Source organism: Parus major, chromosome 2 (genome assembly GCF_001522545.3).
Source record: "Parus major isolate Abel chromosome 2, Parus_major1.1, whole genome shotgun sequence".
In the NCBI taxonomy this organism is placed as follows: Eukaryota; Metazoa; Chordata; class Aves; order Passeriformes; family Paridae; genus Parus; species Parus major.
Window position 1 is genome coordinate 52,248,936 of NC_031769.1, and position 17,153 is coordinate 52,266,088.

The 17,153-nt window shown below is 43.7% G+C and overlaps 3 protein-coding genes across 4 annotated transcripts; 2 read left to right on the top strand and 1 right to left on the bottom strand.

The window, feature by feature from the left end:
- Positions 1 to 983: 983 nt before the first annotated feature.
- Positions 984 to 3,533, bottom strand: MRPL32 (mitochondrial ribosomal protein L32). Its single transcript, XM_015618767.3, has 3 exons — positions 3,374 to 3,533; positions 2,300 to 2,484; positions 984 to 1,795 (listed from the first exon to the last, which is right to left on the bottom strand). The coding sequence occupies exons 1-3, from the start codon at positions 3,495 to 3,497 to the stop codon at positions 1,541 to 1,543; spliced, it is 564 nt and encodes a 187-aa protein (XP_015474253.1). The 5' UTR covers positions 3,498 to 3,533; the 3' UTR covers positions 984 to 1,540.
- Positions 3,534 to 3,781: 248 nt separating this feature from the next.
- PSMA2 (proteasome 20S subunit alpha 2) lies at positions 3,782 to 10,544 on the top strand. The gene is made up of 8 exons (XM_015618766.3): positions 3,782 to 3,888; positions 5,638 to 5,714; positions 6,256 to 6,388; positions 6,771 to 6,893; positions 7,239 to 7,320; positions 8,416 to 8,489; positions 8,939 to 8,996; positions 9,077 to 10,544. The coding sequence occupies exons 1-8, from the start codon at positions 3,848 to 3,850 to the stop codon at positions 9,191 to 9,193; spliced, it is 705 nt and encodes a 234-aa protein (XP_015474252.1). The 5' UTR covers positions 3,782 to 3,847; the 3' UTR covers positions 9,194 to 10,544.
- Positions 10,545 to 12,915: 2,371 nt separating this feature from the next.
- Positions 12,916 to 16,580, top strand: C2H7orf25 (chromosome 2 C7orf25 homolog). 2 transcript variants are annotated; one of them, XM_015618769.2, is made up of 2 exons: positions 12,916 to 13,022; positions 15,003 to 16,580. In XM_015618769.2, exon 2 carries the CDS (start codon positions 15,019 to 15,021, stop codon positions 16,285 to 16,287), a length of 1,269 nt encoding a protein of 422 aa, XP_015474255.1. In that variant the 5' UTR covers positions 12,916 to 13,022; positions 15,003 to 15,018; the 3' UTR covers positions 16,288 to 16,580. The 2 variants fall into 2 exon arrangements, with proteins under 2 accessions (XP_015474255.1, XP_033367876.1); XM_033511985.1 differs by having other exon boundaries at positions 13,008 to 13,026.
- Positions 16,581 to 17,153: the final 573 nt, after the last annotated feature.

Sequence of the window (17,153 nt, forward strand, 5' to 3'; positions counted from 1 at the left end):
TTGAGATGCTTGAGCACGTCCAGAGGAGGCAATGAAGCTGGTGAGGGGCTTGGAACACAAGCCCTGTGAGGAATGGCTGAGGGAGCTGGAGCTGTTTAGGCTGGAGAAACAGAGACTCAGAGGTGACCTTATCACTGTCTACAACTGCTGAAAGGTGGCTGTAGTCAGGTTGGGGTCGGTCTCTTTTTCCAGGCAGCAATTGACAGAACGAGAGGACATGGTCTTAAGCTGTGCCAAGGGAAATTTAAGATGCATACTAGGAAAAAGCTTTTGACGGAAGGAGTGATAAAGTACTGGAATGGTCTGTCTGGGGAGGAGGTGGAGTCACCATCCCTGGATGTGTTTGAAAGAAGACTGGATGTGGCACCTGGTTCCATGGTTTAGTTGACATGGTGTTAGGGCTGGGTCAGACTCGATGATCTGGAAGGTCTCTTCCAACCTAGCGATTCTGTGATTCTGAGAGATGGTTGAAGCAGGTTTGCATTTTTTGGCAGCAAATAGCTACTAGGGTGCCTGAGCCACAATACCAAAGATTATGTGTATACTGTGTGTATACTGAAATCCCAAGCAAAAACTGAAAAACTTCTTAAACCCCTAATGCAGTGGTGCTGCTGCTGTGTGGCTAAAACCAAAGTGAAAATCCAGGCAGGTGCTGCAACTGCACCTCTGAAGGGCACCATTGGAGAGTGGAGGCAGAGCTGTCCCCTCTCTGCCCAGGACTTCTGTTGAAGGCACCGTGGCTCTTTGTGGTTTTCCACACTGACCACCCAGACTACTGAACAGCTGCAAAGTGACAGCTTTGACCCCTGTCACATTTACAGATTTCCAGTCATTACATTTCAATTTGTATTTTTACTCAAGTGTGTGTTGGGGGGGGCAGGGGAGAAACAGGCTTTCCACATCCCTTTAAGATAGAAAATTATCTTGTATACTAACAGTAAGGAACACTCAACCTTTATCCAGTGCAGAAAAAATGCAAATAGTACATGGCAAGCACTATTTTACTCAAACCTAGGACTACCACCAATTATCTCAAACAGCAACATTGTGGAGAGATCCACACAAAGGAAATAACCAAGTAACTGCATCTTTCCTTCTAAATATTCTTTGTTTCTAATCAATACAACTTTTAAACCTTTCTTTCCTCTCCAAAAGAGCAGCAGCCAAATCCAGAAAGCAAATTTCCCTAGGACACTTAAACTTTATTGTACATCCATGAATTTAAAAGATGTTATTTACAAAACCAGCGCAAAACATTAGTATACAAATTGTTCAGGGTATGGTATGTAGATATCCAAATCCAAGGCAGATCCTGATTTCTGTCTGTTGACTGCTGTGATGCATCACTGAGAAGCATTTCCCACTGCATGCCAGAGGAAGAACTCTTGACTGTAAAATCATACAGCATGACACAAAATTGAAGCAGGCTTCCCAAAAGTACAGGAGTTCCGTTCACACTGATTGAATGAGAAAAATATTCTTGAAAATCATTAATTCTCTCCCTGCAGCAACTGCTTTTGCTTCCCTTAATTCTACAGCATCAATTTTGAACAAACCAAGATGGACGCTTCCTGGCTCTTTCAATGATCCGCTTGCCTTCATCTTCTTCTGTGGGTTTTTCTCCTTCATAAAGGACAACAGTCTCTACAGTCGGAGCATTAAACGGTCCTCCTTCTTTCTTGTGTATTTCCATCCGTATCAGTCGAGTTTCTTCTTTGACCTTTGCGTAACAATAGCCACAAAGCACGTGTTTCTGCTTCAAGTTTCCACATTCAGGACAAACATCTATGTTCCTCTGAAATGACAGTGGAAAACGGGAAATTGTGTAATTTGAACAGCAGCAAAAAAAAGAAACACAGAACTACTACAAATAAAAATGTTAAATTAGAGAAATTGACCTATCATTTCAAAATGTATTCTTCTATGTAACTTTTCTGTAATGTGCTACTATGTCAAATGCTTACCACTAAGAACAGTCTAAGTCATTATGCCTAATTATGTTTGGAAGACTAAAGACCTGTAGACTTGATGAGATGCACAGATAATGTAGGCCTTTTCCATTTACGTTATCTGTTCAGCCAAAATTCACATTTTGTTGGCTTGCATCTCAAGTGTCTGTTTATTAACTGTTTATTTAACCTCAGACTACTGTCACACAAGGTGAATGCACTTGTTACAAAGGATTTTAAAGATTACAGTATCTTTTAAGCTTATTTATTTAAAAGCAAAGTCCGGAGAGCTTTTACAGTCAGTACTTCCCTCTGCAATGATTCTCCAGAACAAGGGCTTTGCTGCTTACCTTTATTTCTATGAGCTTCCTGGCATTCCTCCGCCTGCAGCGGTTCACCTCGATGGTGCGCCTCTGCTTGGGCGCCGCCATCCACACGATGCTCTCCAGCAGGCTTGGCGCCTCGGCGCTGCTCTCGTCAGCGTCATTTATCCCTTGTGGAACAAGAGCCGGACCTTGCACAGCTAGGGCTGGTCCTGCAGCAGAAAGGAAAAGAGGGGATGATTGTCCCACTCTATACTGGTGCAACCTCCCCTTGAGTACTGTGTGCAGTTTTGGGCACCACAACATGAAAAGGATATAAAGCTCTTACAGAGCATTCAAAGGAGGGCCACAAGGATGGTGAAGGGCCTGGAGAGGAAGCCATACAAGAAGCAGCTGAGGTTATTTCATCTGTTCAGCCTGGAGGAGATTGAGGAGAGACCTCATCACAGCCTAAAACTTCCTCATGAGGGGAAGCAGAGAGGCAGGTATTGATCTCTTCTCTGTGGTGACAGGACTCGAGAGAATAGCATGAAGCTGAGTCAAGGGAGGTCTAGGTCAGGTATTAGGAAAAAGTTCTTCCCCCAGGGGGTGGGTGGGCACTGAACAGTCTCCCCAAGGCAGTAGAGAAAACACCGAGCCTGACAGAGTTCAGGAAGCATCTGGACAATGCTCTCAGGCACATGGTGTGACTCTTGGGGTGACCTGTGCAGGGCTGAGTTGGACTTGATGATCCTTGTGTGCCCCTTCCAGCTCACCATAATCTGTGATTCTGAGAAATAGATTCCTCAGAGCCAAGCCCCACCTACGTGCGCCCGAGGAAACACAACACGGATGCTGCCGTCACCCCCGAAGCAAGGCCAGAGCAGCGCCCCCGCCCCGCTCCCTCACTGACCCCCGGGCCGCGTTCTCCTGCCCCAGCACCCTCCCTCCCTCCACCCTTCATAGGTAAGCCGAGTCTCTCAGCCCCGACGCCGCCCTCTCACAGAATGGATGCCGTTGGAAGGGACCTCTGAGATCATCTATTCCAAACCCTTCCCAAGGCAGGAGACACAATAATGCGCCCAGTTCCTTCAGCTGGGCGGAGAAGAGGCCGGGACCTACCCCAGGGCGGTCTCTGGCCTCCGAAGATATCCGGCCAGAGGCCACGCTCCAGCCGCCCCCAGCAGCGCTGGAGCAAAGCGCGAAGCCGCGGCAGCGGAGAGCGGACCAGCACCAGCACCGCCATAACCCCACACCGCCCCACCGAACTCTCGGGGGGAGGTGTCCCTGTTCCTGAGCCTTCTGGGAAACCGAGTGCCCGCAGCCTGTCACGACATTGCAGAGAGACAGGACAGGACTCCAAGTCCCAGCATGCACTAGTTACAAGGAAGGCGGGGCGGTGGAGGGCGAATGGAGGACTCATACTCCCAGCATGCCTCACGGCTCGCCTCTCCACCAACCATATCCCGGCACGCTCAGGAGCTCGCCACCTCCCCGCCAATCAGCGCTCTCGCTGTGCCTTCTCTTCGGGAGCGGGAGCGGCGTCCGCGCCTGCGCCGAGGAACCGGCGCGGGGAGCGCAGGGGCTGGTGCCAAAATGGCGGAGCGCGGCTACAGCTTCTCCCTCACCACCTTCAGGTGCCGGGGTCGGGGCGGCTGTGGGCTCAGGGGCAGAGGCGGGCGGGCTGCCGGGCCAGTGGGAGAACGGCGCGCAGCCTGAGCGGAGCGCCCTGCCGGCGGCGGCAAGGCAGGACCGAGGGGGCGCTTTGCAGAGTCATTGGGCCTGCGAGCGCTGGGGGGCAGCGGGGGCTGGATCTGCATAGGAGTGACGGGCGTGGGGAGAGCGGCGGGGATCAGGCGCCCGAGGGGGACACGCAGCTGCCCAGAGGCTTCCCGAAGGGCGGTGGGGAGGGTTCTGCGTTCCGCCTGGTGCCTGTCGCTGACCTCGGGCCCCAGTGCGGGCGCCGCTTGTGTCTTCTCGTTGCTGTGAGACAGAGCTGAGTAGGACCATGTTAAAGTCTGTCTTGACACTTGTAGTGCTTTACAGCGAGTGCTTGGCTTAGCAAACTCGGGGTCTCCGCACACACACTATAGGCTGGGGAATAATTCTGTGATTCTGAGCTAATTGGAAATGTGTGATGATAGCTGAGCTGTGGTGTCCTGAGGGCTTGCTTCAGAGCAAGGTTTGCAGATGCGGGAATGAGTGAAGCAGATGAGTTTTAAAATAGTTTGTATTCCTTCCTGCTACACTCGGCAGTCGCTGCTCTCCTTGCACTTGGTGTTGTGCACAGCCTGAATGTGGAATGATGGCATGCACAGAGTGAATCTGCTATTGGAGTGGTGTCTGTTGGGGTGTTGCACTAATACCTAGACTGAAGATTAATTCAGAGTGAGGGAAATTACCTTCCATTCATTTCTTGAAAATAGTGAAGTATTCAGACCTATGCTGCATATAGAAAAAAGAAAAACCAACACAAGGACCTTTATGCTGCTCGTGGTGAAGTGTCCTCTTAATCTCAGCGGAAAGTCACGCTGTGTAATTGCAAAATGGATTGCTGAAGGCTTGTTGCAGTTGAGCAAATGAAGCAGTTTGCAACCTAAAATGATGAAAAAAGTGTTCTTAATGGATGGAAGCAGCCCAACATGCTCATTATGGTCAAGTAGATTGAATTCTTTATTAGCCTTCAGAAATTGTTTCCTAAGGGAGTTACAAACTTTTTGTATTTTAAAGAAGTACTACGTGCTTGGAATTATTGTTCTGATTTGTTATATTCTGTAGTGGAAAAACCAGAATTACTACTTTGTCACCCTTATACCATGTTTCCTCAGTGTATAAATGACCGCACTGATTGATTATTGCTTGCTTTGTTTTCTTCATCTAAGCACTAAGAGTTACATAATATCCTATTTTACTTCTGCAACTATTAAAGCAGCCTGTCTGAAATACAGCCTAGAGAATAGATCCACTTACAAAATCACTTGCCCAGTGAGTGGCTGTCTCTGGTGTCCTTTTTCTAGCAATGGAGAATGGATCCCCTGCACCACCCTCCTTCTGAATAAGTTACTTTGTAATTTATTTTGCTTGACACCTGTATCTCTATTCTGATGATTCTGCATCCCTTACCAGAATAAAGTGGGTGGTTAAAACAAAATGCAGGAATACTGGGGACTGGAATGGGAGTTGTTGCTGTCTTGTGCCATTAACCTCATGTGCTTGTCAGTCAAAAAACATAGCTGTGTTTTGCTGGTTCTTTTCAGCAGTGAGTGTTAGTGTCTTGAAAGCTTTCAGAAACCACACATACAATGTAATTTCAATGGAAAGTCATGACATACCCTGAAGATTTTTCCCACTGAGTGGAAAACTTTATTTTGCATCTTCCTTTTTAGTCCTTCTGGAAAGCTTGTTCAGATTGAATATGCTTTGGCTGCAGTAGCTGCAGGAGCTCCATCAGTTGGGATTAAAGGTATGTCCTAAAAAATACTTTACTGACAGATTTAGGATTTTGACTGTTTTCTGAGAGAACTAAACCAGTTTGGGTCATGTACTTTGTATCGGTTCTTTGGATTGGATCCTTCTTTTTTTTCTGTTACATATTTTGTTACTCTTTCAGTGGATTTTCACATGTTTTAAAAGGTTTAATGTTTCCTGGGGTACTTTTTATGGGTGATTTTGGAGACATTCAGCTGGTGTAAGTAGATGTTTGGTACTGAGGGTTTTTTGAGTGTTCCTGTCCTTATATATAGAAATAACACAAAAAATTTACTTAGATTGCTCAATTATTTATGTTATACAGAATCTTTAGAATGGAATTATGATATGCTTATTTAAAAAGAAATAATGTGTTAGGTGTATTCATCAAAGTATCTCTGTTTAACCTGATAGTAAGCTTGAATGGCTTTTAAAAAGAGAGGAAGATTTTTTTTTTACAGTTTAATAAGCTTATTTAGTGTTTTGACTGCTAATTTTAGTTTAATTTTTAAAGAAACTTTTTGTTCTTTTTCCAGCTGCAAATGGAGTGGTGTTGGCAACTGAGAAGAAGCAGAAATCCATTCTGTATGATGAAAGGAGTGTCCACAAAGTAGAACCAATTACCAAACACATAGGTTTAGTGTACAGTGGTATGGGTCCAGATTACAGGTATTAAAACAATTTGTTTTATTTCCATTTAGATGCATATTCATACAAGAAGTTTAAGTAACAGGTAGCAATTAGCTGTTTCTTTCTAGAAGTGTGTCAGAATACTGTATTGCACTGTAAATCACGTTCACTTGCAGTTTTTCTTAATATATTCATTAACTTGTCAAATAATCTTGTATCTAAAGAATGAAAGCAGTGTAATTCAACCTTACTTTAAATATTTCAGCAATTACTTGGTTGATAAAGATAACTCAGCATGGTCTTGTGTTCTTACATTGATGTTATGCCAGATGTAGAACTCCTGAATAGATAATCATTACTATGAGTTTTCAGTTCTAGTTGGAATATTTTTTTGACATAGTACTTTTGTCTTTGTTTTCAGAGTACTTGTGCACAGAGCTCGGAAGCTGGCCCAGCAGTATTACTTGGTTTATCACGAGCCCATTCCAACAGCTCAGCTAGTACAGAGAATTGCTTCTGTGATGCAGGAGTACACGCAGTCTGGGTACGTGCTGCAATTGAGGAGTTGCTTAGAAAGATTGTGTTGTTTAAATGTAATGAGTAACAGCTAGCCAGTGATTGGAGTTTTTGTGGAAAAAGCAGTTTTTCAGTGGAGAATGTGCACAGAAAGTATGTCAGTGGGAGGAGCACTGGCTGGGAGTGGGTGAGAATGGGTCTTACGAATATCTTTCACAAAAACATGTCAGCCAAGGCAGGACACTTTTGGTTTTGTTCTGTTGGTTGACTTGTCCTCATTACAGCCCTGGTCTGGGGAGAAGACGAACACATCCAAATGATTAGTCACCTTTGACTTTCACTGGATAATTTATTGTGTTTTGTTTGCCTGTAGTGGTGTTCGTCCCTTTGGTGTATCACTGCTAATATGCGGCTGGAATGAAGGGCGGCCGTATTTATTTCAGTCAGATCCATCTGTAAGTACCTCACACTTTTAAGTTTTGCTGCTCTGACAAGACCTGTGAAACTTCGCATGTGTTCATGAAATACTTTCTGTGATGAGAATAATAATACAAGGCTAGAATGAGAGATAATTTCAGCAGTCAAAATGGATCATTGATCATTTTGAATGGAGTCAGCCTGCCTCATTCTCTGCTTACATGTTCCTGTACTGCTTGTGGGATGGCAGCTGTTTGTGAGGGAGATGATCCCTTTCCATACCTTCCCACCTAGTTGATAATGCCAGCAAAAATGTCATTCTGCAACAGCTACTTGGAAAAAAGAAATTGACTGTTTATACTGCTCCTAACTAAATGGAAGTTAAGCCAAAACCCGTTGCATTGTGAAATGTAGCACATGTGCTTTGGTATTTAATGATGGTGGTTAATTTAAATGAGTTTATTTGCTGGGTTTGCACTGCACTTCAGAAAACCTACACTTTGATGCATGTATGAGGTGCAGTCCTTCAGATGAAAAAATGAGGTTATTGTAGTGATCATTGCAACTTCCAGTGGTTTGAATTACCTGATGCTCCAGTGTAAAAAGCAAAATGCAGATGACTTGTTCAAAGCAGTTTGATTGAGGCATAGAACTGCTGCTGATGGTCTTCATGCCAGAGGAGGGAATAGAAGCAATGACTAGTATCTTGGTAATAGTGAACATAAAGCAGATGTCTGATTTGCAACAAGTCACTTACATTACTTTATCGTCAAAAAGAAGAATATGTGGGGTGAGCCTCAATAAAGATTTGAATGTACACTTTCTCAAAGACAAACATACCATTTCTGTTTAAGGAATCCCAAATCAAAACTATGCTAATGACTTACTAAATGCATCTTTCAAAGTAGTGGGAGAATGAAAATAAGTGGGGCCCAATACATGTTTTGTACAGTTTTCACAGTATATGTTTCTATATAAAATTAGTCTCAATATGATCCAAAATTGTCTCCTGTAGTCTCAGAACACTAAGTATTTTCATAATTGCTTCTGTACTTTTTTACCAAGTAATTGAATACATAGTATTTCACTAAGTTACACAAAACAATTCAATCAATAGATTGTTGCTTTTACAGGGAGCTTATTTTGCCTGGAAAGCAACAGCAATGGGAAAAAATTACGTCAATGGGAAAACATTTCTTGAGAAAAGGTAATGTATTTGATAACTCTGAAAGGATACTGTGTTCTGTTTGGGTTTCCTATAAAATAGCCAGAGTTTAAAAAATGCCCTCTTTTTAAATTGTAAGAAGAAAGTTTTAAAATACCGAAGGTGTGATGCTTCCACTGTACTTGTTTCCACGTGCACAGGAACTTTGTTTTACTTAAACTCCAACTTTTGTGTTTATGTAGTGTTACTTGAGTGCAGTAAACATTATATTAAGCAGATTTGCAGCAATGTTAGCAGTGTCAGTAGGAAAAGCAGGGATTTTTTAAAAAACAAATAATAACTTTGACTATTAATGCCGCTCTGCTTACAAATAATATTTGTATGAGAAACAAAAAGATTTTAATAGTTTTGGGGATTTTAGAGACTCCGGGATTATTAAAGTTTGTAGAGGTTTTTGTCCTATACTGAAATAAATTAATGTCTGTTTACAGATACAATGAAGATTTGGAGCTTGAAGATGCCATTCATACAGCTATCTTAACACTAAAGGTTAGCAAAGTATTTAAGAAAGAAGTTTCTTATGTCTTCACTGATGTGATTTGCTGAACTATATATTTTTTTTTTAATAGGAGAGCTTTGAAGGGCAAATGACAGAAGACAACATTGAAGTTGGCATCTGTAATGAAGCTGGTTTTAGGAGGCTCACTCCAACTGAGGTTAAGGACTACTTGGCTGCAATAGCCTAGTAGAAACTGAGGTAGACTCTGTGGTCCACACAAAGGTCTTTTTAATTTTGGCTACTTAAATGTTTTTCTTTGCAGTTTTTGCATACTTATTTCTACATGGTTTGTCTGAGAGATTTTTTAAACATCATGGGTGCAAATACAACGGTCCTTGATATTGTAATACATGGAATCTTGTTAAAGATAATTCTTTCCCTTGATACACAAAATACTGTACAAAATGTAAAGTTATAGTGACAGCTTGAAAAAGGCTAAAGAATAAAATCAAAGGCCATTGTTTTGGGGGAAGGTGTCTGTGTGTCTTTTCAATTCTAGCTTTTTTATCTACATAAAGCTTAGTTTTAAGTATCCTTATTGTTGAGGAAACAGTTTTTCATATACATCCAAGATGAACTTATGTCCAGCCTTCTTCTAAAGATTTAAATGTTGAGTGACAGGATAATTTTTTCACTTTGGAATATTGTTTAAATGTTAATTAATCTCCAGAAATAGTTTTATGTGGTGCAAGAGATCATGTACTTTGACAAGGGGCAGGAAATTTCAGGTGTGTACTGTGATCTGATTGAGCCTCTCTGCTTTTGACCCTCCTGGTCTTTGTTTCACAATAACTTGTTTTACTTGAGTTATTTTCTTGGCCCTAGAAATTACACTTTTTCAATCTTGAAATATTGTTAGGAAAAGTAGAAGTAGTAACTCTTACTGAAAACTAAATGCATTTATCACCATCAATAAAAATCAGTGGGATTTACAAAACAGAATGAGAGTATGTAATGTAATTACTTTATCCCTTGAATTGTGCTAAAGTATTTTCCAACTTGCAAGATAATTCTAAAGATGTAATGAAAGGAGCATTTAATTTGTGCACCATAACTGTTACAGATGTCATTGTGTGAATGTATCAATACATTTGTTACATGTGTAGAGTCATTCAAGCCATAAAGACCTACATTTACCACAAAAGAAATGAGATAAATAGACCTTTTTTTTTTTTTTCTTTTTTTTCCAGCAGAAATGATCTGGTCTGCCACCATTTAAGTTACTGTTTTCAGATGTTATATTTTTTAAGCAATCTGATTGTTAAAATGTTGATAATGAACTGGGAGTGGTAGCTGGGTCAGTCTGCTTGTGCATACAGCTAAGGATGTAGGCGGGCAGGTCCCACGTCAACCAGCCATAGCTAATGAAGGAAATACAGAATACAAGTAGAAGGTAGTGTATAAGCTGATTGACCTGTGGTTTCTAATGTCTGTCTTCTGATGGTTTGTTATCATCAGGTGAATAAGAATTTCTGAAGCATGCCATAAATGAAATTTTATTTCCTAATGTCAGAAATAAAAGCTCTGTCCAAAAGGTTCATTAAGAGTTCTGCCAGATCACTTTTTGAGTATTTTACTCTGAGAACCAGGCCATACTCTGATTCTTATTCTAGAGAAAAATAAAACAACTCAGATGTGAAACTGAAAGCTTTATATTGCTGCATCTTTGGTTTAGAATATTTATGCACACATAGTTTTTTAATGCTGTATAAATATTCAAGAATTTTCTACATGCAAAAATGTGTGTAGGTACTTCAGAAATTGACTGCAGTGGTTTAGTTTCCTCTGCTAATAGAAACAGTTGATGAACAAAGAACACTGTATGAATGATAGTTGAAACTAGAGCAAGTTTCAAACTATGGTAAACTGCTCCTTGTTTTGTGTTAAAGGGTATGAGTAGGTCTATGTGGTCTACTGCCAGTGGTTTTCACTTTGATGAGCCAAGCTGGTGACTGTTTTTACACTGTTAAGAACTAAGTCCCAAATTATACTTGGTGTAATTTGGAAACAAAATGCATAATATTTTGAATTCAGGATTTATTTAGAGTATTGGATAATTTTCTCAGTGGTAGTCAGCTGGACCTTGATATTATGTTTCTCTGATGAGGAAGGTGGTGTTGTTTTAAGTGCAGGGATCTTTTTTTAACTGCATGTCTAGAATAGTAGCTAAATGTTATTTACTATTTAAAGGGAGATCTTTAAATTGCAGAGAACTAAGTAACATTTTTCCATTTAAATTTTAAGGAAATAGTATTTTTAACTTGAAAATATATTTCTTAAATAAAATCTCTTCAGGAGTGAGCAGTACTGGTGCATTGGACTACCAAATTATATGGTGATTGTGCTAATTTTTAAGAAGTGCATCCTTTAGTTGCATGAGATTAGCTTTTTTTAACATATTTTGTAGAAACTGCATAAAGGGGTCAAGGTGCAATGACAAACACTGTTCCTTTGTGAGAAATGACAAATTCAGGCTTGATTACTTCAGCTTACTGTGAACTATAACTTTGTGTAATTTAACTTGTTCCTCCTAATGCAGTTATCTGAAAGAAGCAAAAGGCACTCATCACTTGAAGCATGTAATGTTGATTTGCTTATCCTGGAAGAGAGTCTTCTCCAAGGTCCTCAGGATAGTGTGACACATATGATAATTGGGCTTTATTTAACATATGGGATTGGGATCTGAGAACAGTAACTTCATTTAATGAAGTTATTACTTTAAGTCACAGAATCACAGAATGGGTCAAGTTGACATCTGGTCCAAACTCCCTTCTCAAGCAGGATCATCTCAGAGCAAAGGGCACAGGATTGTGTTTAGATGTTTCTTGAATAGCTCCAGTGGGGGAGACTCCACAACCTCTCTAGGCAGCCTGTTCTAGTGTGCTGTCACCCACAGTAAAGGACATACAGGTGCAGTAAGCCCCTTACAACTTGCTTTGGCTTACTGTTGCTTTCCAGATCTTGTGAAATCATTCAGACAAGTAGAGATCATCCCTCCCTGCAAGAACTGCCAATCAGAAGCCAAGTCTCTCCCTACTAAGGGAGTAGTGCTGCATGGAGACGAGTGGGACCACAGCTATGTCTGCTGCATGGAGGCAGGCAGCAATTTGGGGTAAATGTTGGGGGCACTTGCTCACATATTCACAGAATGATTTAGTACAGCCCTTTTTTCTTGTCTAAATGTAATGGACCCAGCGTGCACAGATCCAGTATGATCCAACATGCATGGAGGTTGCTGTTACTTCTCCAGTGAAATTAAAAGTCCTAATTTGTCTCTGACCTGTGTCTGTTCCCATTACTCTGTGCTACTGCAGCCTCACAGTGAATATTGTGTGCTGTTTTGAGCACCACACAAGATACAAAGGTTGAGAGCACCCAAAGTGCGGCAAAGATACGGTGAAGGGTCTTGACGGGAAGCTGTACGAGGAGCAGCTACGGTCACTCGGTCTGTTCATCCTGCAGGAGACCGAGTACAAGCCTCGTGGCACTTACAACTTCCTGGAGGGGAAGAGGAGGGGCAGACACTGATCTCTGTGGTGACCAGCGGATAGGTCCGAGGGAGTGGTCTAGAGCTGTGTCAGGGGAGGTTTAGGTTGGATAAGAAAAAAGTCCTTCACGCAGAGGGTGGTTGGGCACTGTAACAGGCTCCCCAGCCCCAATCCTGACACAGTTCAAGTGGTTTTTAGACAACACTCAGGCACACGGTGTGACTCTTGGGGCTGTCCTGGGCAGGACCAGGAGTTGGACACAACTCCTGGCCCTTGTGAGTTCCTTCCAGCTCAGAATATTTATTCTGAGATTGCGTCTGACCTGATGTAATGCATTTCGCCCTTGAAGGTTTTCGCGATAACCCGCGGGCACGCTGGGGAGCGGAGCCAGGCCGGGCGGGCTGCGGCCGGCGGAGCGAGGCGGGTGGTGCTGCTGTCCCCGCCCGGCGGCCCCGGGGGAGGTGCCGGGCTGGGCCGAGCCGCGGACACGCCACGCCAGCCCGGGGCGAGGGCTGTGGCCGGGGAGCTGTGAGTACGGGCTGCGGGGACTGGCGAAAGGCGGCGGCCCCGGGGGAGGAAGCGGAGCCGGGAGCCCCGGAGAGGCGAGGCGGGCCCGAGCACATCGCGTCCCGGCAGTGACTGGGGGACGGGGAGAACGGGAGGGACGAGGGGCGGCTTTTCTCACCCGCCCGCTCCGCCGGGACCGGCGTGTGGGTGGAGGGTGAGGCCGGGGGCGGCCGGGCGGCCGAGCCGGGCTGGGGCGAGCGCTGAGGGCGCCGTGCCCTCACCCGAGATGGCGGCGCGGCCTCCCCGGCGGGGCGAGCACGTGAGGGCGGAGCGGCGGGAGGAGAGGGCCGGGCCGGGCCGCGGGCGGGAGGGGCGACCGGCGCCGGCGATCCCCGCCCAGGGGAGATCGGGCCCTGGGGCGAAGGCAAGGGACTGTGTGTGACCTTGTGGTTGATAGTGGCGCCACTGCGCAGGTCTTGTTCTGAAAAACTAGTTGCGTCTGTGGTTTTATTGTCACTGCAACCCTTGATTTACGCTGTGTTTTGTAGCGTGTGGGTGTGTAGGAGTCGCAGCTGCTGTGGGGACAGGTGCCTAATTACTAATCGTGAGGTTTAAGTCATTGCGTTACATGCAAGGATAAGCTTGTGGCAGTGGCAAAGACTTCGAGGTGGAAAGGCTGATTTTTCTGGCCTCCTCGTTGAAGAGGTTTGGTAAGTCGTGTCGAAGGCATCAGGAAGGCACGTGAAGAAGCAAGAGGAGATGTTGCTGATGCTGGATGTGAACCAGATCAGTATCACTTAATGCTGGCCGTGTTTCCACTTGGACGTAGGGCTGGGGAAGTTCCCACTGTCTGAAGGCAGGCCACTGAGTTGCACTGGCAGAGCCTGTTGTAGGACCAGGCTGTATCCTGTTTCTCCTTTTCAGTTGGAGTTTCATTTGTCTTGTCCTTTAATACCAGTTTACTTAAACATGCGGGTTAGCTAAGAATTATAGGAAGAATTACAGTGTACTACCTTGTAGTCAAGAGTCAAAATTTATTAATTTCACTATTCATAGTTCTTACTGTTTTAAATATGCTATTGTTTGGTGTAGAATGAATCCTACATTTTCAAAGCACGTATTCGATAAAGAAATTCTTACAATGCTTTCCTCAAGGAAGGCCTACTAAAGTAATACAGATGTGAAGGAATAGATTTATCAGATGCAATCCAGTAAACCTCTTAGCAGAATTAAAAAACATAGCAACTTTAGCATATTATGAATCATAGTCCATCATGAGGCTGTGTAATAGAAACATACAATTGTTTGGGTTGGAAGGGACATTAAAAATCATCTAGTTCCATCCCTAGTGCTGTGGGCTGAGAGACCTTTTACTGTGGTGCCTTTTACTAGACGAAGTTGCTCCAAGCCCCATCTAACCTGACTATGACTGTGACCACTTATGGGATGTGGCGTCCACAGCTTCTCTGGGCAGTGTGTCCCAGTGCTTCACCACCCTCTGAGGGGTTCATGCACTGAGTTGAACAGTGTAGGTTGAAAGCTGGGTGTATGTAAGCATGGTGGGTAGCTTTTAATTTTAGGGGTGTGATGAGAGGGAGAAGCAGGATTTGCTTATGGCATTAACTGTATTGCTAATTTTGCTCTGGATGGCAGCTTTTGCAAATGAGCTGTGAGAGTTAATATCCCTCTAAGTGGCTCAGTCTCTTATGTGGCAGGTGGAAGGGAACCACAAGTGTGCAAAATCTGTGTGTAGACTTGAGTGCTGCCTAACTGAGAACTGGGGTCTTTTGAGGCTGTAGGTTGGATTGCTAAAGGTGAAGGAAAGTAATTGAACTCAACACCGGGACTTTGTGTTGAGGTTCCAGTTGCTTGTGCTTTATAGTAGCTGTTACACTGAAGTCTACTGGAGGGCTGGAGTGTATACTGTTAGAAAGAACTCTTTTGACTGTCTTTGTTCTTGGCCATGCAATAACAATCTTCTCCTTTGTTCTCACTTGACAGGAATAATGTTTCCAACATGTCTGTGCAGTCGCTGCTTTGTGAAAGAATTGCTGTTGCCAAAGACTTGATTAAGAGAGCAGAAGCCCTTTCCAAGTCCCAGAAAAGGAGAATAGAAGGTGGGGCAAAGCTATGTAGCAAACTGAAGGCTGAGCTAAATTTCTTACACAAGGTGGAGGCAGGGAAAGTGGCCATTAAAGAATCCCATCTGCAGAGTACAAACCTTACCCACCTCCAAGCCATTATTCAGTCAGCAGAGAACCTGGAGGATGTTGTCAGTGTCCTCCATGTCTTTGCTTACGAGGACAGGTTTGGAGACAAACAGACACTGGTGGTAGATGTCGTTGCAAACGGAGGTCACACGTGGGTGAAGGCCATCGGTCGTAAAGCTGAGGCCCTGCATAACATCTGGCTGGGAAGAGGCCAGTATGGTGACAAAAGTGTCATTGAGCAGGCAGAGGATTTCCTGCAAGCAAGCCATCAGCAGCCAGTGGAATACAGCAATCCCCACATCATCTTTGCATTCTACAACAGCGTGTCCAGTCCTATGGCAGAGAGGCTCAAGGAGATGGGAATATCTGTGAGAGGAGACGTTGTTGCTGTGAACTCACTGGTAGAACCATCTGCAGAAAACGAGCATCTTAACACCAGTGAATCAGATGAAGAAGGCCCTGAGCTCCTGCAGGTGACCAGAGTAGACCGGGAGAATTTAGTGGCCAGCATTGCTTTCCCTACCCAGATCAAAGTAAGCGTCTGCAATAGAGTTAATTTGGACATCACTACCTTAATAACCTACGTCTCCGCGCTGAGCTATGGTGGCTGCTACTTTGTCTTCAAAGAAAAAGTGCTGACAGAGCAAGCAGCCCAAGAAAGAAGGGAGAGAGTCCTGCCTCAGCTGAAGGAATTCATGGAGGGAAAAGAGCTCTTTGCCTGTGAATCTGCTGTCAGAGATTTTCAGTCCATCTTGGAAACACTGGGAGGACCTGGGGAGAAAGAGCGAGCTGCATTGCTTGTTGAAAGAATTCATGTGGTCCCAGATCAGCCTTCTGACCGTGCCTTAGGACTTGTGGCTAGCTCAAAAATCAACAGTCGCTCTCTAGCCATTTTTGGGACAGGAGACACTTTAAAAGCCATCACCATGACTGCAAATAGCGGGTTTGTGAGGGCAGCGGCAAACCAGGGTGTCAGGTTCAGTGTTTTTGTCCATCAGCCACGAGCACTGACAGAAAGCAAGGAATCTTTTGCCACACCTCTACCAAAGTGCTGCCCATCTGATAATGGAGTATAAGTTATTAAATGAGTTAGTAATGGAAATACTGCAGGTACTGCAGTTGAGGCGTTTGGAGAAACAGAAGAATCATAGCAATACAGTTTTTGGGAGTGTATCGATGATGACAGCAACTAGCAGTGGAAGAGCTCCTTAAGGGACTGGTAATATCTTTATTCCTTTCTTGAGGTTATGTTTTGTCCAGCTGACTGTTAATTTATTCACTAAAATAATAAGAATTCAATGAAAATTGTTAACTGGCTTACAATGTATTAATTGTATCCATCCCCATTAAAAAGTTCAGTTAAAGCACAGTTACTGACCTGCTCTTGTTATTTTTGTCCGCTTCAGAGAGGTAACATTCATCATCTTAGATGACTTTGGGCTTGACTTACATGGAGCTTAAATATTTCTTTCCCCTATTCTATTCAACCTTATATTTGGTTGATTCAGTGGGATCTTGTGCAGGGTCCTATGCCTTTTTGGGAGTGTGATGTTCCATGAAGATGCAACTAGTAGCCACAAATAGAAACCAGCTTAAGCCTTCCACGTCTTACTGAAAAGAACCTCTACATGTATACCATGGTTAGATTGAAATGGGAAACAGCTTTAAAATTCCTGGAAGAATCAGTTGAAATTGAAGTTTATTTGCAAAAACATGCAAATAATTTTTTATTATTCATACGTTATACATAATGCATATTAATATGTTGTGGCTCTTGGGCTAAACTGGACAGCCAGTGGTAGCAGACCAAGGAGGCACATCCACTTCACTTTTCTCTTAGCCTTTGTCTAAATGCAGTCTTGCTGGTTGTAAAGCCCAACTCAAAGCTTCAGATAACAGAATCCTAAACTGAGCCAGCGCTCAGTTTTTGATATTAGCACGC